This window comes from Copadichromis virginalis, linkage group LG3, assembly GCF_057382275.1.
Source record: "Copadichromis virginalis isolate Kocher_CV1m ecotype Utaka linkage group LG3, C_Virginalis_male_GT1.1, whole genome shotgun sequence".
Lineage (NCBI taxonomy): Eukaryota > Metazoa > Chordata > Actinopteri > Cichliformes > Cichlidae > Copadichromis > Copadichromis virginalis.
In genome coordinates, this window is record NC_140620.1 from 24,665,510 (window position 1) to 24,687,203 (window position 21,694).

Below are 21,694 nucleotides of genomic sequence, written 5' to 3' on the forward strand. Positions count from 1 at the left end.
ACCTGGGCCTTAGAAATCCGCAGAAAGCCAAGGCTTAGCCGCGGTTATTTTTTTTTCTCTGTCTTTCTGATTCCAGGAGGAGCAGATATGAGGCGAGGTCGGACTGAACGGAGTGGATTTGAAGGGAGACATCAGGATGGGTGCTGGGAGAAAATGACCATAATAATCTTTTGTTATTGTCACAGTATATAAGCTGTACAGTCCAATGAGGGTCATCTTTTTTGTGAAGCAGTTCACTGCTTCACACAAAAGTACAGTGCTGTAACTTGTAATTTCAACTGCCAAAGCAGATTAAATATTTAATATATTTCTCCCAAATTCCTTCTGAAAAATGTGCGCATGACAGAATGCAGGAGTGAGCCTTTGTGCATCATTTGAGTAAATTACCTCAGATAATCACAAACGCTAACAGAACCATCCCGTTGTTATGTTTAATAGTCTGAGACTGCCATTGCACAGTGAGTCCTTCTCCTGCAGGCACGTGCAGAGGGGGGGGCTAGAGGGGCTTGAGCACCCGCCCCTTTCCTGATGGGTGCCCAAAGTGCCCTTTTGTTGAGGCAACTTTTAAAAAAAATTCTTTATTTATTTTTTTATGTGTGTGTGCGTGCGGAGTCCCGTCTGTGCCCCTCAACAATAATATTTAACTATTAATCACAGTTTCGCTAAATAAAAGGATCTGGCTTGCATCAGTCACATGATCACATTTAACCAATGATTGCCCTTGACAGCAGAACGCGCTGGTTACGAGCCGGGAACGAGCTCACAAAGAGCACGCGCATTTTTAGCGGTCCGGAGCTGTAGAAGAAACACAAGTTAACTCAGAGACACAGACTGATGCAACAAAACCAGTAAGTAGGTGTACAGCGTACACTGTAGTGTGTAGCACACAGGAGTATTAGCTTATTACGTACACGTTGGTAAGCTGTCTTGTTGCAACTGACGAACTAAAACAAACGAGCATGCTGTGTGTGCAACAGCGCGACAAACATTACCTGTCCTTTTATTAACTGCACAAGTAGTGCTGGTCACAGCTGCTGGCTACCTGTGTAAGGCTGTCATGGGTCTGTAGCTCTGTCACCGTTTTAGGGAACATATTTAGTTTTAAAGTATTTAGAACATATTTAGTTTTAAAGTAAGTTTCCGGGCTTTTCCTGCCTTTCTGGAGGGATTATATTTCACTAAAAAACGATGTAATATGCATGTCCACATAATTATGCATTATTATAATTATAATATATTAAAAAACACACGCTGTATTTTAAAGAACATACATTAAGAAGCAGATTATATCAGATTTATATTTTAAATAAGACAAACTTTGGATTTTACAGCAGTAAAATGATTGTATCTCTACAGTTTAAAGATGTAATAAGCTTTGCCCTGCACAGAGTGGATAGTGAAACAAATGGAATCATCATAAATACATTATTTCATATTCATTACTTCCCCCTCATTGCTTTATTATTGTAGCTCTAGTAATAAATAATAATGTAAGGATTCTGAATCAGCACCGTGATGCCCATAGTATATACAGTATTCTGAAGAAGGTCTAAAATGTCACTGTGTGTGCGTGCATGTGTGTGTTTTATTTAGATAGATTTTTAAAAAAAATATTACTCAGGATATAACATTGTCCAGACATGGCTGGTAAGGACATGAGGAGGAAACAGTAGGAGCTGTGTGAGGCTACTAAAGGCAGGGCTATAACATTTTTCTGTCATCATTTTATTATAGATTAAGTGCAAGAGTTGTTAGGTGTGGATAATTAGATTATAGTTTATTGCAATAGCAAGTTGTGCCTTGTTCTCACATAGCAAGTGGAGAGTGATATATGAAATGATGGGATGGAAGGAAGAAGAGAAGCAAAGAGTGATTCACAGGCAGAGCCGAAATTATTTCTCACAGTTTTTTGTTGCCTTATGGTTCCAAGCGCTGTCACCAATCTTTGCATTTTGTTATTATCTCATGACACTTGTTTAATCAGCTACCATCTCTCCGATGGACTTTTTAATGTCAACAGTCTCAGATCAACACAGCCCTGCCCTCCAGCACTATCCACAGCAACCCCTCAACAGCAACATTGTACCCATCAGGTAAAACATCGGCTACGTTTGCTTTGCCTTGTTGCCCATATTAGATTCGTGATGAATGTGTGTTGTTGTTATTCAGCCTGGTTCAATGTGCCCCTTTTTAACTTTGAGCACCCGCCCCTTTAAATCTCTCTGCACGGCCCTGTTCTCCTGCACCACTTCCCATGTGTTTATGTGTGCATTTAATGATTAGTCATTATGTTAAACTCTTTTCCCAAGTCCCCAACAAGTCCCAGGGGATAGTTTCACCTCACAATATTCATCTTAGTAAGTTTGTGTCCAATGTGATCATGATTTCAGATAATCTTGACTTTTGGTGTTTACAGAAAAGAAGTGTTGGGATAATAAGAGCTGTACAAACCTCCTCCCATCTGTCTGTGTCAAGAACATCGGATGATTCCTGGGTCGCAGCAAAGCATGATACACCTGGCAACAAAGTTTCTGATATTGCAACCGTACCTATTTTATTTTGCTGTAATGCTACATAAGGAATGAAATGACTACTGCTATAACTTGGAGTTGGGTTGCTTCTTTTAATAGAAACAAACTGAATATGTAATAAAAAAGAATTTTTTTCTTGCAAAACTTTATTTTCCCAGAATAAACTGCTTCTTTCTTATTTTCTGCAACATTAAAATATTTGTGTTGACACTTCTCTTCGAAATAAATTTACAGTAACTAAATCTGTAGAGTAGGGCAGGTGATGAATAAAGATTGTGTTTACATCTAACCATTTGGTTTTAAATAAAAATAACACCTAGGTTTAAGAGAGCACATGATGCTGTGGAAAGAATGGGGCTTGAAGGACTGATTTACTCTCTGAACGAAAAAAGGATTTTTATTTATTGTCAAAAATTAGAAATATGAACACTTGTAATGCAACTTCAATTGAAGGATGACTTATTCAAAATGCACAAACCTAAAAAAAGCAAAGCCAAGATGCAAAGTGCTCTTCTAGAAGGAAAAAACATAAGTGCTTCACTCGTGCTCTGCACTATGTTGATTTCTGAATACTGTGTGAAACCTTTCAAATAAACCATTCTTCAACAAATCATAAATTACCTGTTTTACAATTACACTTTCAAGAATCTTTGAGGCAAAAGAAGTTTGAAGATAGTTAAACCAGCTGGGTCAGGTGATTGATTTTTAAGTAATGGTTTAATTCAGGGATGGGCAATTCCAGGCCTCAAGGGCCGGTGTCCTGCAGATTTTAGATCTCACCTTGGGTCAACACACCTGAATCACATGATTAGTTCGTTACCAGGCCTCAGGGGAACTTCAGGACATTTTGAGGAGCTAATTTAGCCATTAAAATCAGCTGTGTTGGTTCAAGGACACATCTAAAACCTGCAGGGACACTGGCCCTCGAGGGCTGGAGTTGCCCACCCCTGGTTTAATTACTGCCAATTTAAACGGCTGTGGTGCACAGCCCATTACTAGAGATAGGTTTATCCCTTTATTGTGGCGGGAATGAATTCTATTCTATAAGTTCCGGGTCAATTAGCTGCATGTCCCTTGAAAAGCCAGGAGATGGCAGTAGTGCAACATCTTGGGATGCAAGCTGCCGTTGAAGATTATTATTATTATTATTATTATTATTATTATTATTATTATTATTGTTCATGTCCTATGTCCCCTGCTCCCATGGCTGCTGCTGTCCCTGTGGTTGACGTGCTTGTCAGATATCGACAAATTACGGACTACATATCAATTGACAGCGTGCAATAACCCAGGCGATTCATTCAACTTTCTACCCTCTCTCGATTCACTCAACGGTGAGTTATTTGGTTGGTTTGTTTTGTTACAATTAATGAAAATGCAGAGCCGCGGTCGCGCATTCTAAACACCGGTAAGCTAACGCCAGGCTAGTGACAATTAAGTGCAATTACTGGTCTTAATTATTGAAAATTGTTTTTGTTTTTTTTTCACTATGGCCGAATGTTAAATTAACGTTTCAAGAGTTGAGTGAGTGATTTGGTTTTTGTAGTTTTGTCCGTTTTGGATGTTTTTTGTTACATTTTGATAAAATGCCAGAATGCCTATGGGACTTTTGAATTGAGTTAAAACTCCTTTTAGATTAATGAAAAAACATGAGAAATATTATTGAATTTGTTGCGCAACACCTAAAATTAAGTCTCTTTTGTAAATATTTGATTAACCTTGGATAATGTTTTTTAGCCTTGTTGCTAATTTACTTTACTTTGATGGGACCCATGTAAATGTTTTTCAGTAGTATTTTGAATGAGATTTATCATAAGAGATGATGACTATGAGATGTTATGGTTTGTCTGGTTATTGGTTTGATTGTTGTATGAAATATGGCATTAATTATTTGACTTTGTTATTTATGGCTTTATTTATTTTGTCATGGCAGTAGAACGCTGTTTCATTTTCTTCTGTGAATGCTAATTTATGTTTGACTTTGTTTTGGTCAGGTTTTTGTTTGTTTTTTTTTCCCCCCTGCGATCAAAGCAAGCCACCCAACCACCGCTGCATTGTGGTAGGACCTGTGAATCTATGGACTAAATTGAACTGTTGCTACATGGTCAATGGAACAAAACTGATCTGATACTGGACTAAACCTCGTCCCACCTCCGTTTGGGACCCAATAAGCTGTTTCGTATTATTACCATTATTTTTGTTTGTGCTATATATGCATATATTTATATATATATTTTTGTACATCAGTCTATACATTTCGCATTGCCATAACATACATACTATATATATTTTTGAGCTCTATTTCTGTTTCCTGTGTTTTATTCACACACTCAGGCTCCGTAGTCGAAACACTTCTGATTAGCTCATTATCTATGACGCTGCAGTCAGGTGCTCTGTCCTTTACCGCATTACATTATCATATTTAAGAAACCATTAATGGCAAAACTTCATTCAGCAGTTCTGTAGGGATGGGGTACAATAGACACAGGGATGGAAGAAGTGATTAAGTCAGTTAAATCAGAAAGATTATAGGCCCAGTTTAGCTCAGGGGGTGACCAGGTGGCCAGAAAGCAGCAGCTTTCAGATTAGAGTCTGACCCCTAGCCATTTGCTGCATGCCTTCCCTCTCTCTCTCCTAACATTCTTCATGTCTCTCTTTACTGTAAAAAATAATCTTGAAGGAGTGAAAGAAGCCATCTATGTCCATCTTTGAACAGAGGCGGTGGTTTACGACACCAACTGTCTGCCATCTATAACCCAGTTTTGAGATCCCTTCCCAGACGCCTTAATGCCCACTCACATCCTTGGCCTCAGGAAATCGCATGATAAGGTGGGGCCAGGTTTCACAATGAACTCACCCGAAACTCTGGCTGATTGGGACCCACGCCCAGTTTCACACCTTGGCTCAGGCGATTAGAGGATCATCAGGGGGTCCTTTGTCCCTCTTTGGGGGGATACTCCCACTGGGTTTATATCTGGGACTCTCCACCATTTCACCTTAGAACTGAAGAAGCTTCTCGGATGAGAGGTGAAACGTCTTCAAGTAACTTAAAGAAGTCCAGACGCTTTTCTTTGCAAGCTCCTTTGACTACGATGACCTGGATGACTGAGAACCTTCACAGACGAAAAGTGCAAATAAAATAAGTGCAAAATTTCTTGTAGTGGGGAAATGAAGACAAAAATGTCACACCTGACTGAAAGATACTTATTAAAATATGATTTGCTTAATTTATGGAGAACTTATATTTCTCATGTTTTTTTTCATTGAACATGTTTTGGAAACATTCAAATTCTCTGGATGTTTGAGTAATCTGAATAGACACCAGTCTTTGTTTACTTGTCATTTTAATCTTGCCAAACAGCAGTCCTATTCACTACCAAAGTGAACAACGCAGTCACTTTGTAAGACCAGACTGCCTAACCAATGCGCTGTCTGAATTGACCTACAAGAAAGTCTACAACTCAGTGCCTTATACATGGATCCTGGAATAGAACTAGAACTGTACAAGACTAGCAGAACCCTAAGAGCCTTCACCAGAAATTCAATATGGATGTGGTGAACAAAACCCTGAGACAGATTAATAATAAGACTGGCTACAGATACTGACTAGAGAATGGAGCCACCTCATGATCATCATTTACCTCAAATCTGTATGTCATGTTATGCTGTGGCAGGCAGGATGAAGAACCCAAACGCTTGACTCAGAGACAGAATAATTTACTAAGGGAGGTGGCTTTATTGCGGTAGCAAATCAATCCAAACATAAGAGCGCTAACCAAATCTCAGAAAACTAGAAACATGGCACTAAACTGAGAAAACTAGAAGACGGAATCTTCAAGTCACATAAAAACACACTGAGGTTACAACAAAACAACTGACAGAGAGAAACACAGGACTTAAATACACAGGCAGGACAAAAAGATGACGGCGAACAGGTGGTGACACAGCAGGGACAAATCAGACCTAATTAGACAAAGGAAGTAAAGCAGAATACATTGACAAAGGACACAGACTATCAAAGTAAAACAGTAAGTATAACACAGAGACACAGACTTGACACGGAATAATAATAATAATGATAATATAGCCCTTTTCGAGACCCTCAAAGCGCTTTACAATTCCACTATTCATTCACTCTCACATTCACACACTGGTGGAGGCAGCTACAGTTGTAGCCACAGCTGCCCTGGGGCAGACTGACAGAAGCGAGGCTGCCCTCTGGCCAACACCAGTAGACAGTAGGTGAAGTGTGTTGCCCAAGGACACAATGACCAAGACAGACAGAGCTGGGGATCTAATCGGTAACCTTCTGGTTACAAGATGAGCTTCGTAACCCCATGAACCCCGGTCGCCCATAAAGACTGAGACACGACCGACTGGAAAGACACTGGGAATATGGAGGTAAGCGTGAATAGATGATCCTAGAACTAAAAATATAACACAAGCAGGACACCTATCATTCTACAGCAATGAAATTGGAATGTTATTTACAGTGGAGAAGTGTAGTTAGACTGTAACAAAGAGAGGGAAAGTATTCAGAACTGAGGGGACTGCACAACAAGAAGGTAACATTGCAGCCATTGAGGACAGTTACAAGTACCTGGTAATCCCAAAGGTAAATGGGAAGCATGAAGAAGTCGATACGAAATATGCAACCAGTCCTGAAGAGTCTGCTGAATGGGAAGAACAAAATCCAGGCAATTAACACCTACTGGTCATCAGATACCCTGCCGCGATAATATATAGTACTAGTCGTAACCACAGTTACCTCAAGGTACTTTGGAGGTGGATCCAACAATGATCTATATAGGAAGAGAAACAGAGCAGAGATAGTCTTGAAGGAAGACTAAGTGTTATGGAGGTGAAGAGAGTGGGGTAATATTGATTCCTGTCACTACATATACGCTGCAGGCTGGATGTCAGTTAAAAGAGAAAGAGGAATTCTTTTATACAATAGATGATGTTAGTCTTGTCAAAACATTATAATTATATAATGTTATATTTAAAAAGTGCAATGATCCATGTCTGAGTAAACTGTCAACAACAATGTTAATAATAAGCATTAGACATAAACATAAAAATAAAGAAAATAAATTCTTCTCTGTTGTTTGCTTTCTTATTTTGTATTTTGAGATTGTATCTTCATATTGAAATCTAGAACTATGATTCCAGTTACTATTTTTTTGGAAGCCAGCTGTTTATTGATTTTTCTTTTTTAGTTTGGATATAGAAGGCAAGCCAAGTTTATTTATATAGCACAATTCAACAACAAGGTGATTCAAAGTGCTTTACAGAGACATTAAAAACAAAAACAAATAAAAAAGCATGATTTAAAATTGATTAAAAAAAACAGTAGATACAGTAGTTAAAATGTAAGTTTTGAAATTTAAGCTTAAAAGAGTGGATTTGGTGTTTTATTCAAATGCAGCTGAGAACAGGTGAGTCTTCAACCTGGATTTAAATAAACTGAGTGTTTCAGCTGATCTGAGGCTTTCTGGGAGTTTGTTCCAGATATATGGAGCATAAAAGCTGAATGCAGCTTCTCCGTGTCTGGTTCTCATCGTGGACTACAGGAGGAATGCTGACCCACATCCACCCATCCACATTAAGGGGACGGCTGTGAGCAGCTTCAAGTTCCTGGGAGTCCACATCTCCGAGGATCTCACCTGGACGACCAACTGCTCCAAGCTGGTCAAGAAGGCTCACCAGCGCCTCTTCTTCTTGAGGACTCTGAGGAAGAACCACCTGTCCTCAGACATCCTGGTGAACTTCTATCGTTGCACCATCGAGAGCATCCTGACCAACTGTATAACAGTCTGGTACGGGAACTGCTCTGCCTCGGACCGGAAGGCGTTGCAGAGGGTCGTGAAAACTGCCCAGCGCATCGCCGGAGCACCACTTCCTGCCATAAATGACATCTACAGGAAGCGGTGTCTGAAAAGGGCTGGGAAAATCATCAAAGACCCCAGTCACCCATCACATGGACTCTTCACCCTCCTGCCCTCTGGGAGGCGCTACAGGAGCCTCCGGACTAAGACCACCAGGTACCGGAACAGCTTCTTCCCCACAGCTGTCAGACTCCTGAACTCTGCCTCCTGACATCTGACCCACGTTAACACATGGACTGAACATACACACACCCACAAAAATGACCCCAAATAGAAACAATGCATTTTTCTATACACTCTGTTGTTATTCTTCAAAATCTTTAAAACAAAGAGTTGTTATATTTTCATATTTGAGGTATTCCTCATAAAACATGTTTGTGACATGAGGCCCTTTGCATTTTTATTTATTTTTTCATTAATTTTAAGAAATTGCAGTTTTTGTATCACTTGTATCACGTTTGTATGCTTGCTCGGTATATACTGCAGAAGCTGGGCCTTCCTTCTGAAAGGCACAAGTTGTTCATCCACTGTAACATAATCACTGAGGATGAATTTCTGCCTGCAGTTGACCAGCAACAGGCCCCATATGTAGCTGAAAGCTGCCATGTGGTTTGTTTTCAGTCCATAGGCTCTGGTCCTCTTGTCATCAAAGTGCAAGAAACTGTGAATATCTTTAAATCTTTGAATTGACATAGTGGCCTTGTACCATGGGTTATGCAGAGGACTCCCAAAAAACATAAATGCACATAAATGGTCCACAGGTGCGCATTTGCTGTCAAAATAAAAGACGCGCACCAGATAAGAAGTTGGGACGCTCGTATGCGTACATTAGATGTTCTGGAGGAGGACAGACATTTGTTCAGAACTCTTAAAGATGTTGAAGAAGCAAGCTCCGTAAGCAATTACTTTGGTGTTCCTCCACCGCAAAAGAAGCGCCTATTCTCTGAATTTCCGGGAATACTTTTATTTTGACAGCGAATGCACACTTGCGAACCAATTATGTGCAGCCCTGACTATAAATCATGTATGTTACTGTGTAAAAATTAATTCTAAATCCATCATAAGTGTAAGTGGGACAGTCAGAGTTGCTAAGAATGAAAGTTCCAAAAAAAAAATTCCATAGGAACTGCTTGGGTTCATTTTTGACCCCACTTGTGGAAGAGTGGGGTAGTGATACAAAAACTGCATTTTTTTTAATTAATGAAAAAATTAACAAAAATGCAAATGGCCTCATGTTACAAACATATTTTATGAGGAATACCTGGAATATGAATATATTACAACTTTGCATTTTAAAGATTTTGAAGAAAAACAACCCCTGGGGTCATTTTTGACCCCACGTGTGCATCTAAGGGTTAATTGTGATTCTAACGTATTGTGTTTATTTATTTCATTTAATGTGTTCTATCTGCAAAACAAGTGATCCAGGAACAAAATAAAAGGAAATTGACTCTTTATAACTTACTTTGACACCATCATTTCAAAGTATATAAATGTTTAAAATGAGGTGACTGTATGAAACAGGTAAGCTGAAACAACACTTTTTATTTTATTATAAAATTAATGATATGAAAATGAATATTTACACTAACTACTCTGCATCACCTCTCCAAACGTTTTAATCTGGTAGTTAGTTGTACACCTGAGTGAGGCGAGTGAATGATGGCCGACAGTCAACATATTAGACAGCTTGAATACTTATGTTATATTATGATGTAACTGAAGAACAAGAAAAAGCAGGTCACAGAAATACTGAAAGCTTTACTTGAAGTTGGTCAAGATGATAATTAAAAAGAAAAAAAAGTCACAATAGACACAAAACAAAAAGTGCATATTGTACAAAATCTTAACTGATTTCATTTTACCTACTACAGAGAGTAGATTACAAGACATTTTAAGTGTGACATTTCTGAAAGCCATATTTCTTAATTTAAGAGCACATTGTGTAGAATAAAATGTATCCAGTTGATTTTATTTTTAATTAGTTATTTTCTCATTGGAACAACAACTGTGTATTAATGTAATATTTTAAAATGATATTTTAATATTGTGTTATAGGATACCATAACACGTTACTGTCTAATTGTTCTAGTTCCATTGATTTGTAGAGCTTTGTTTGCCATTCCTTCTATGTCCACTAGTTTACTTAATTTGCCAACTACTAACTAACTAACTTTTACTAACTATTATTATGCTGTAATAATATGCTATAATTTTTAGAGGAAAATGTTACTGATTCTGTTGTTATTAGGCTGTGTGGCAGGCCGGACAAAATATGCAGATCAAAAATAAGGAAACTAAACTGCAAATTTTCTACCACAAAACTGGGAGGAGCACAGCTATAAGGGAGAACACAACAATTTTCATAGCGGAATGCAGATGTCATACAAGTATTTTCCTCATTTGTGTCTGTAGACTGTAGAATCAAAGCAATCCACTTCCTCTTCTCCTATAAATGGGCTGGTCGCTCCGGAGAACACACTGACCAGCTGGCTGCTCTTGATTCTATTATGGAGACAATTTAAATTTAAATTCTAAATTAAGTATGCTGCAGCAGTATATTAAAATTGCAAATAGAAGGTCACCTTTTTCTTATAATCAAGCACAAACATTGTTCATTTGTTGATTATATGTATGTTTTCGTTTAACCTAATTACAACTGAAAATCTCTAAAAAAAAAAAATTAACGAACTCATGCAGCTTTGTGAAGCAAACCAAAGCAGGTCGAGTGACTCATTGAAATATGGAAGCCTATATAGAAACTGTATGTAAGGGGGGAAAAGTACAATTCTAATAAGTTTGAAATCCACTTTTTCAAATTCAAAGAGATTTCAAAGCTGTTCCTGGCTGATGATCCAACACTACTTTATCAGTGGTCACAGTGATGTGGTCATAGAGGCCAGCTCGTTGTGACAGTTGTTTTTTAGTTGTTGTTGTTTTGTGTATTTGTTTAAATTTATATTGTCTTTTCAAATCCAGCTTGTGTTTACTGCAATGACAGTGTGTTTGTGTGTTTGAGACTACTGTCATGCTGAAAAAAGAAAGAAAAGAAAAAATAATTATTATTTTCCAATCAAATTCACACACAGAAAACACTTTTTGTTTGTTTGTTTGTTTTATTCTTTACTGGCCAAGCTAATTTTTGACAGATTATGATATAAATGAATACATGTCTCAAAATTATTTTTTTAAACACTGATTGTCTGTCTGCATTTTACACTACACTTTCATTACACTTCATCATTAATGTAATTCACTTGATACTTGAGACAATGCTTAATTTTTATTTAGCATATATTTGAAGAAAATAATAATTTAAAAACTGTTCTGATCTAACATATTTTGGTGCATCTAGAAGAACAAGTTGTGGGAAAAAATAAGCTGCTAGATTTAAAATAGATTTAAAATTATAGTATGTACAAAATAGTAACCAATGTGGCTGGCCCACCTTGGTTACTTTTAAAATTCACTACTCATATGTCAACACTTCTCTTATTACAAATAAATCAAGTGTGCACATTTAGTCTTTTTATATTTATTTGTGACCTGCAAACCACCTTTAGAAACGTCACTGCGGCGACTCACATATTTGTTTCTGTCTGTGGGTTTCTCATGTGGTTTTTATCTAAGATGTCGAGAAAGCTCAATGTGTGATCAGCATCACACCAATGCACTGTTTAAAGAGTAACTTTCAAGGTTCCATAAATATCAAAATGCAAAAGTCAGTGGTTTCTTTTTTTTCTAACCTAGTTAACTCTTTGAGTAGTCCTTAACTGAACTCCTAACCTTAGCCCTCTTCAATAATAATAGAAGATGTTTAGCTCAGGTTTATTATTCTTCAAAGTTTTGGCACTAGCAAGTTGTCAAAGCTTTTTCTTACTATAGCTTTTTAAGCAGTTAAGGGTGTTAGATCTTTTGTGTTTGTCAATGATGGGTAAATTACCTTTCATCATTCTTGGTTTTGTGATGACAGCATATGTCGCCTGGGTTGACTCCACCTCACTGGCCTCTGCAGACATTAAAACATAGAGCCGAAAAACATAGACAGAAAATTGTTATGGAAAATGTGCTTGTCACAATATTAATTATTTTGATGAGTTTTTATAAGGCTAACTATTGCATTTACTGGTCATTACAGGACAAGGTCAGATTTCAAATATTACAAAATACAAAAACCAACAGATGAGAACAGTTCATACCTACATATACTCAGTATTTGTCCTTACCTGTGTGTGGGGACGAGGAAGACTGGAGGTTAACAGTTTTATATATATATATATATATATATATATATATATATATATATATATATACCAGACTAACTGGTTATTACTGGTATGAATATTTAGTCAAAACTACTTAAGCTTACTTTGCGTCAGTGGCATTTCTTCAGTGTGACCTAGGATTTTTTGTTGATATTTCAGCCAATAAAGGAGGCCTGCCAGTAGCAGCAGTAGAACCATCATAGAAACACTGACACCAAGGTATAGGTGAAAATAACTGTCTTCAGTTTGAGCACGAGTTTCCAGGCTTCTAACAATTAGCCAGCTCTCTGCTGATTCTCCAGTATCAGAGATGCTACATTTGTAGACTCCTTCATCAGATTTGGAAACAGTGGGGTTCATCATGCTTCCTGTTGGACTATGACCAATGGAGATGCCACTTTTATAGAAATCAGCAGTGAAGTTAGATTTTTTGTCCTTTTTTCTACAGTGTAAGGCCATGTTATCTCCCTCCGTTACAGGATTCACAGGGCTGTCCAGGATCACAGGACCACCTAAATGGCACATGATTTGTTAACATATAAAAGTTTCACCTACTACAGACAGTAGATTATTTATCATTTTGATTAAATTGTTGTGTAAAACATATCACATGTACCCGAATCAGAGTGCACAGAAATTTGTGTCGTTATGCTGTGTTTATAATGAGGACGTTTTTGTTTGTTTTTTCTATCAGGAAAAAATATCATATTACGTGCTTGGCTAAATGTGCAATTTCAAAACATATTGACTTACAAAGTCTGCGAAGTTTAAATGAGAAGGTGTAATTCCCTCTTTACATACCAGTTACAGTGATGTTGACTGTGTTGGTTGTTTGTATTCCTGCTATTTCACACCAGTATTCTCCACTGTCACTTGATGGATATGCATTACTAATATTGCAAGGTCCAGTAGATGTTTCCCAGGTAGACGCACATGGTCTAACATGTCCCTTTGTCTTTTTCATCACTCTCCATCCAGTCAGTCCATTCAGTCCTTCACAGCTAATTGAAATTGACTCTAGTTCAAAGAATTGCTGTCTATTTGGAACAACCTGAGGAAAAGCTGAATCTAAGACAGAAATCAAAGGATAAATTGAAGATGATGAAAAAAATTACCATGACAAACATTTTTGAATTTGAGAAAATATAGCTGGAGGAAAATTTGGGAAAAGTTTGTTAGGTTAACTGGCAAAAGGTCAGTGACATGTTTGGGTATTTAGAAAAGAAAATTTTGGAGAGACAACGTTTCTCAGAAGTACAGATGGGTAGGCGTTCACCAATCTATGAAAAAAAATGTTCCTACACAAATTGTGGAACAAATTAATAATGTTACTCAGTGTAAAATTATGAAGACTTTGAATATGTTACCATCTACTGTACATAATATAATCAAAAGAGTCAAAGAATGTGGAGAAATTTCTGTGTCCAAAGTACAAGGTGAAAAATGAATACTGGATCCCTGTCATCTTTAAGCATGACCTGTTCCTAAAATCACCGTTCAAAGAATAAGACATATGTGAACATGATTGACAAACATATCCATCTTTTTTCAACAAAGGCTGATTTAAAATCACCTCAGAGTATAAAACCAGTCTGTGGTCTGACAAATTTAAATTAGACATCATTTTTGGAAAACCTGGATGGCACATCCTTTAAGCTAAAGAAAAGAGGAACCAGCCAGCTTGCTATCAGCATTCAGTTTAAAAGCCTGCACCTTTGATGGTATGGGGCTGCATTAGTGCCTACAAACTGCCACCTTGCACATCTGAAAAGGCACCATCAGTGCTGAAATGTATATACTGCTTTTACATGACTATATGCTCCCATCCAAAAAATGTCTTTTACAGGGAAGGTGTTGCATATTTGGGTAAGATAATAATAAAACTGCATCCTGCATCTTTTGCAACAGCATGGCTTCAAAATAGAAGATTTTAGGTTGTGAATAGACCTGCCTTCAATTAAGATCTTTCATCATCTGAAAACATTTGGTACATCATGAAATGGAAAATATACAGATACATATCAGATAAGAATAAGAAATATTCTTCTGTCAAAAGTCCAGTAACGGATCTCCTCAGTTCCCAGACATTAAGACATTATTAGACTATTGTTAATAAGAAAGGGGATGCTACACAGTCGGGAACATCTATTTTGAAATGGATTGTTGATGTCAAATTTACAATGAGTTAATGTTTTCCTTTGGTTTAATCATTTGAAAGGCTATGCGTATAATATGTTAGTATGAGAATTTATTATTTTTTCCTTAGAAATAAGGCTGTACTATATTTTTGCTGTGAATACATCTCCGCAAGCATTTAACTACGTACCATGTCTTTGAAAATCTCCAAAGTCAACTGTTGTCACCAGCAGCAACAGCATATTCATCACTGCAAAAATGAAGAAACATAATGATTTGCATAGATGTTATATTTTTAATATTTTCTTTTAATTTGTTTTAAATATATACATATTTTTCTCATTACTCCCATGCACATGTTTTCGGAATGACTGACTAAATAACTTATTGTAGACAGAGAAACTCAGTACTCACACAGTCTGATGCCTTGAGTTCTGACCTCCATGTTGTCTTGTTGCTGACTGTGTGAGTGTCAGAGTGAAAGAAAGTCTTTTCTTCATAGGAACTTCCTCTTCCTGTGTTTCTTGTGGTGATTGAGAGAGCAACAGGTCTTCCTTTCCGAGAAACCCTTCTAACAGATATATATTCCTAATTATATAATATAAGAAGTAAAAAAATAAGGTTTGTGTGTGTGTGTGTGTGTGTGTGTGTGTGTGTGTGTGTGTGTGTGTGTGTGTGTGTGTGTGTGTGTGTGTATAAGATATAGGCATACAGAAGACAGCAGATCTTTTGTATATACACACACACACACACCACACACACATACAGGGAGTGCAGAATTATTAGGCAAATGAGTATTTTGTCCACATCATCCTCTTCATGCATGTTGTCTTACTCCAAGCTGTATAGGCTCGAAAGCCTACTACCAGTTAAACATATTAGGTGATGTGCATCTCTGTAATGAGAAGGGGTGTGGTCTAATGACATCAACACCCTATATCAGGTGTGCATAATTATTAGGCAACTTCCTTTCCTTTGGCAAAATGGGTCAAAAGAAGGACTTGACAGGCTCAGAAAAGTCAAAAATAGTGAGATATCTTGCAGAGGGATGCAGCAGTCTCAAAATTGCAAAGCTTCTGAAGCGTGATCATCGAACAATCAAGCGTTTCATTCAAAATAGTCAACAGGGTCGCCAGAAGCGTGTGGAAAAACCAAGGCGCCAAATAACTGCCCATGAACTGAGAAAAGTCAAGCGTGCAGCTGCCAAGATGCCACTTGCCACCAGTTTGGCCATATCTCAGAGCTGCAACATCACTGGAGTGCCCAAAAGCACAAGGTGTGCAATACTCAGAGACATGGCCAAAGTAAGAAAGGCTGAAAGACGACCACCACTGAACAAGACACACAAACTGAAATGTCAAGACTGGGCCAAGAAATATCTCAAGACTGGTTTTTCTAAGGTTTTATGGACTGATGAAATAAGAGTGAGTCTTGATGGGCCAGATGGATGGACCCGTGGCTGGATTGGTAAAGGGCAGAGAGCTCCAGTCCGACTCAGACGCCAGCAAGGTGGAGGTGGAGTACTGGTTTGGGCTGGTATCATCAAAGATGAGCTTGTGGGGCCTTTTCAGGTTGAGGATGGAGTCAAGCTCAACTCCCAGTCCTACACTCAAAAAAATGAAACGTTGACTTTAATTAAAATTATTTTGTCAACAGGTTCCACGAAATTGAATTATGTTAGTTTAAAGCAAAAATCTTTAGTTCATCTAATTTAAAAAAACTACTTAAGATTAACAAGACATATTTAAGACTAACTAAATCAAGTTATGTTGTATGAACATAGATGATATATTTTCAGGTTAGATAGTTTAGATTAGTTACTTCAACACATTTCTTATTTGTGGCAGTAAAATGTTAAATTTAAGTTAGATTAATTCAAATATTATATTTTCAGCCACCTTGTGCTTTATTAATTAGTTTTACATAAATCTATTTTGTCAACAGGTTCCACACAAATGAATTAAGTACATCCAACTTATTTTTTAAAATGTATTTTATTGCCAACACATTCAGTGAGCATTTGTGTAAACCCAGTCCAAAATAAAACACAACAGCTCATTAGGGTTAGTAATTAACAGTATGTAGACAGATGCAACATCAAGACTTTAAATTAAATGTCTGTATCTACCAGAAATAGAAGAAAAAAAAAACGCATTGAAGATCACATAACACATTGATAAGATGACACTTGAGTTATGCACATGTGATGCTAGTAAGGTCTGTGAGTGTTTTTTTCTTTTAGTGTCTAAAATGGATAGCAAAGTTGCTATTTGCAATGATTGCTTAGGGTCAGTCCAGTAACACAATGCCAATGAAGTGCTTTCCTTTAACAATGCAAAGTGAAGTGTCCACCTCAACAGCCACAATTTAAAAAAAAAAAAATGTAACAACAACAATAATAATAATAATAATAATAATAATAATAATAAATAGTCCACTGATATTAGCAATCAAAGAAAATTACATCACCATCCCAAATAAAACTTTAACAAAACATGCCAACATTATGGTCTAACAATAAAACAGCTTGTCAGCGTTCAGTTTTTTTGCAACAGCACAGCAGTAACCATTTAACACTCGCCACTGTCAACATTTATTTTACCAGTGTTTGGGCAAAAAACTTCAGATGTAAACATTTTAACATAGAAACAATTGTTCGTCTTTAAAAGTCCACAAAATATACATTCATCCTGCATTCCCAACTTGGATGATCTGATATCCTCGTGTTGGTGTTGTTCCCAGACCATCATGAAAATGTTGTTCCAGGTTCAACATTGCAAGTGACCAATCACATTGTTGTGACGTTATTCTATTCCAAGCCATTCGTGCATTTATGAAATTCCAATGTTGCAAGGACAATATCAATTCTGCTTACTGTTTATTAAAGGGTTACGGTTAGGGTTAGGGTCAGTTGATCGGCGGACAGAGGAGCTTTCTCGCAGCTTAAGTACAGTTTTTTGTTTTACGCCGGTTTTTCCCAAAGTCGCAAAAGTATGACGTCACAACATTCTGATTGGTCACTTGCAATGTTGATCCTGGAACAACATTTAGTATGATGATCTGGGAACAACACCAACACGAGGATATCAGATCAACCTCCGAACTTACCCTTATTTTTAGTATGTATTGCAATTACCTTTACAATGCACACAACGTAACACAAACTGAATATGAACATATTTCCACCTCATAACAATATGCCTTGAACGCTAATATACACACCACCCTTCAACATTTCTGGTGCAGTATCATCTCTCAATTAAATCCTTTAAATCTCAATACTTTTGATTGTCTCTTAGCTTTCAGTCTTGAGGTTAACTGAGATTCAGTGCATATATCCCACCCATTAAGAGTGCACATGCAGAGGCCAGGTCTTCCAGGTCATGCAGGACACACTAGATGGTTATACCCACATCGGCTGGAGGAGTGCTGGCATCAGCTCTTTCGATGGTAAAGATAGCAAGGGTAATTTGTTCCAGCTCCCTCTGAACAGCTGTAGCTTAGACACAAAAACATAGAAAAATGGCATCCAGTTTTAAAAAAAGAAAGAAAAAGGGCCAAAGCTACCCTTTAATGACGTAAACACAATATTAGGAACATGCACCCCAGTGCGCCACTATTTCAGACTACAGATTCAACGATAAATATAAATAGTTTGGGTATACAAGAAGATTTCCCAAAACATTTAAACAGGTTCCATGCAAATTACAACAACAACAACATTACAACATGCAACAACATTAGTTATTCAAAATTTGGTTTAATACAGATAAAAAACTAAACTAAAATTACCAACCAATTATTCTTTGAAGAGGATGCTTGGGTCTTCATTCAGGTAAAAAGGTAGTGCCCTGAGGACACACTCCCTCCCCTTTTCAATACTTTCCTTCTGTAGAGAGTGGCAGAGATACAGGAAGAGAAAACAGATATACTTTAGGATGACAGAAACTCACATTATACGCAAAATGAATGACATATCCACTGCACAGATAGACATGTACACAAGACCAACTAATCATCACATGGACATGAATAGTTAACCTGTTGGGCAGGGTTTCCACCACATTATATATGTCCATAATGGAGGTAAAGACAAACTAATACATCATCTTTTTTGCATTCAAAACATAACATAAAAACATTCACTTCTGGTTTAACCTAAATCAAGGGATCAGATTTTACATATGTTTAGGTAATTTAAATTTTCCAACGTTTTGAGTACCAAACTTTGTCTTGCTTAATATAAATGTAAGTGCACTGTGCAGCTACCATACACCAGCTGTTTAAATTTGAAAATGATCTTATTAGCCATAATATTTTGCTACCAACAGAATAACGCACCTGTGTGGCTGGGGCCAAAGTTTGTCTAATTTTCTTCCCTGCAACGCCTCCTTTTTTCTTGAAGACTTTTATGAGCTGGTCAGTGTATTGGTCAAGTTGTGTAAAAAGCCTTGGAACATGTGCAGCAGTAGTAATCCTCACATATTCTGCTTCCACCTGAAAATATGTCAACAAACACAACATACTGTACTGTAAATATACATACTATATGTACACATATACAAACTAAAACTAATGTAGTAAGACCTCATTAAAGCTATAATTTTAACACAAACATTTACATAAAATGCTAATGGAGCCTGTAAAATTATGATATTATTTTATGCCATGTTATACCCCTAATTAAAGATTGTGAATTATTATGTAGTTTTAGTTTGCATTATTCTCCTGAATTAGAAGAAGCTGATAACTATTGCATTAGTTAAACTGATTTGCATTACATTAAATTGCTGACTTGTTGTGAATGAATGATATTGTTTTATGATGCATTATATTGCTGAGTTATAAGAAATACTGTTCGCAGAAGGTTATTGTCTAATTTGTCTGAGTAGAAGAGAACAGAGTATGCTGGAGTTTTCTGCCCCATTTCAGCAGGAGCAGATAAACAGGGAGCCAAGGTCGTAGCTTAGGCGCTGTGTGAGAGAGAGCATGTGAATGTTTAGGCTTTTTATGATAAGGTGGAGGCACCAGAGGTTATAAAAGTTTGAGCAATGCTCCACCATTTTGAGATTTTGAGGCTGTCTGCATCAGTGTCCATCTCCCACGTGTGTGATCATTAAATCATCGTTTGACTCAACCCGGCCGGACCAGTGTTGTTATTTTTCTCTTGTCTCCATCCCCAATATTTTGAACCTTAACAAGCCATTACAGCTTTTATTGTTATTTATCAAGTTCCAAAAAATATTGATCACAGCTGATCTGAAAAGAATTTCATGCCTCAGGCCCTTGAACTGCAACCATGGTTCAGATGTGGAGAAGAAATAACAGGGGCATGGGATGGGTCACAAAAGAAAACTTAACTTATAAAACAGTTTTGTTTTTAAAAGTATAACAGTTCACATACCACATACAAGCTCAGCAATACCACATACACCACATCAGTATAGGAGGGAGCAGGTAAAGGCAGGATCTGAGATTTATAAAGAAAAAAAATAATTAATTCCTTAATTTCAAGAAGCAAATTATTGCTTGAATTACAACTAAATAAAATACTACTCAGAAGAAAAGCAAGAGATTGACACTGCCATGTGCTAACTTTCTATAGAAGCAATTATCACCAGGTCTGTCGACCTCCATTGTCTGTCCACTCATATGTCTTGAATAATTTTATTAAAAAAAAGTAAGTGTGTACTTTCACAAACTGTAATTTATAACTACATTGATATGTATAACTCCGCTAGGAAACATGCTGTATTTACAGACCATTTTTACATAACACAGATTACTAATAGAGCAGAACAATGGTGTCACAGTGGCTTTCGCCCTTGACTTTTTGGATTTTAAATGTCACTTTATGCTATCCTTGCTATCCTATTCGATATTTCCGACTCTCGGATTACAGAGAAGGAATCCCAAGAAAGCAAATGGAAAAATAACCCCTTGAAAGAATAACCCCATGAACCCCTGTAGCTAATCCCTTAATAAAACAAAAAACAATAAAAATGTTTCTTACACACAGTCCACAAAATAAGCATGTCCAGGACCCAGTAAAACTAATGTAAAACAAGCACACGCAAACGATATAACATGTCTTGTAAGACAAACGCAAAATATAACCATGCTGGACATATAGATACTACACAACATAGTCAAAGAAAAAAGTGGTCTTACCTCTCAAAGAAACAGCAGCTTGGCGCCAAAACAGCCTTTTTCAGTTAAATTTGAAGTCTTGTGCATGAGCAGGCACAAGCCGTGAAACCTTCTTGTTCTGCGCGGTTTCATTACAACTGTTTTTGCATTACTGCCACCTTGTGGATATACAAGGTATATCGATCCTAATTGACTTAACTTAAATGTTATGCGATCAAGTAACACATTAGTATTATGTACGTTGAATAATAGACACAATTACGTAGACTTGATTAGAAAAACATATGTTAACTTAACAAAAACATATATTTTAAGTAAAATGAAAATAAATAATTAATATACACTGAACAATCCACCTCATTCATTTTTTTGAGTGTACTGCCAGTTTCTGGAAGACACCTTCTTCAAGCAGTGGTACAGGAAGAAGTCTGCATCCTTCAAGAAAAACATGATTTTCATGCAGGACAATGCTCCATCACACGCGTCCAAGTACTCCACAGCGTGGCTGGCAAGAAAGAGTATAAAAGAAGAAAAACTAATGACATGGCCTCCTTGTTCACCTGATCTGAACCCCATTGAGAACCTGTGGTCCATCATCAAATATGAGATTTACAAGGAGGGAAAACAGTACACCTCTCTGAACAGTGTCTGGGAGGCTGTGGTTGCTGCTGCACGCAATGTTGATGGTGAACAGATCAAAACACTGACAGAATCCATGGATGGC

The 21,694-nt window shown here is 37.2% G+C and overlaps 1 protein-coding gene and 1 long non-coding RNA gene across 3 annotated transcripts; both read right to left on the reverse strand.

The window, feature by feature from the left end:
- Positions 1-10,160: 10,160 nt before the first annotated feature.
- LOC146713591 (Fc receptor-like protein 5) lies at positions 10,161-15,282 on the reverse strand. Its single transcript, XM_085452684.1, has 6 exons — positions 15,235-15,282; positions 15,011-15,070; positions 13,486-13,752; positions 12,789-13,196; positions 12,363-12,428; positions 10,161-10,924 (listed from the first exon to the last, which is right to left on the reverse strand). Exons 1-6 carry the CDS (start codon positions 15,263-15,265, stop codon positions 10,869-10,871), a joined length of 888 nt encoding a protein of 295 aa, XP_085308810.1. The 5' UTR covers positions 15,266-15,282; the 3' UTR covers positions 10,161-10,868.
- Positions 15,283-17,118: 1,836 nt separating this feature from the next.
- On the reverse strand, positions 17,119-21,345 carry LOC146713592 (uncharacterized). Of its 2 annotated transcripts, none has more exons than XR_014918105.1 (5): positions 20,992-21,345; positions 20,225-20,290; positions 19,162-19,317; positions 18,617-18,709; positions 17,119-18,319 (listed from the first exon to the last, which is right to left on the reverse strand). It is a non-coding gene; the product is annotated as an uncharacterized LOC146713592 (long non-coding RNA). The 2 variants fall into 2 exon arrangements; XR_014918107.1 differs by lacking the exon at positions 20,992-21,345 and adding an exon at positions 20,836-20,985.
- Between the last annotated feature and the right edge of the window lie 349 nt (positions 21,346-21,694).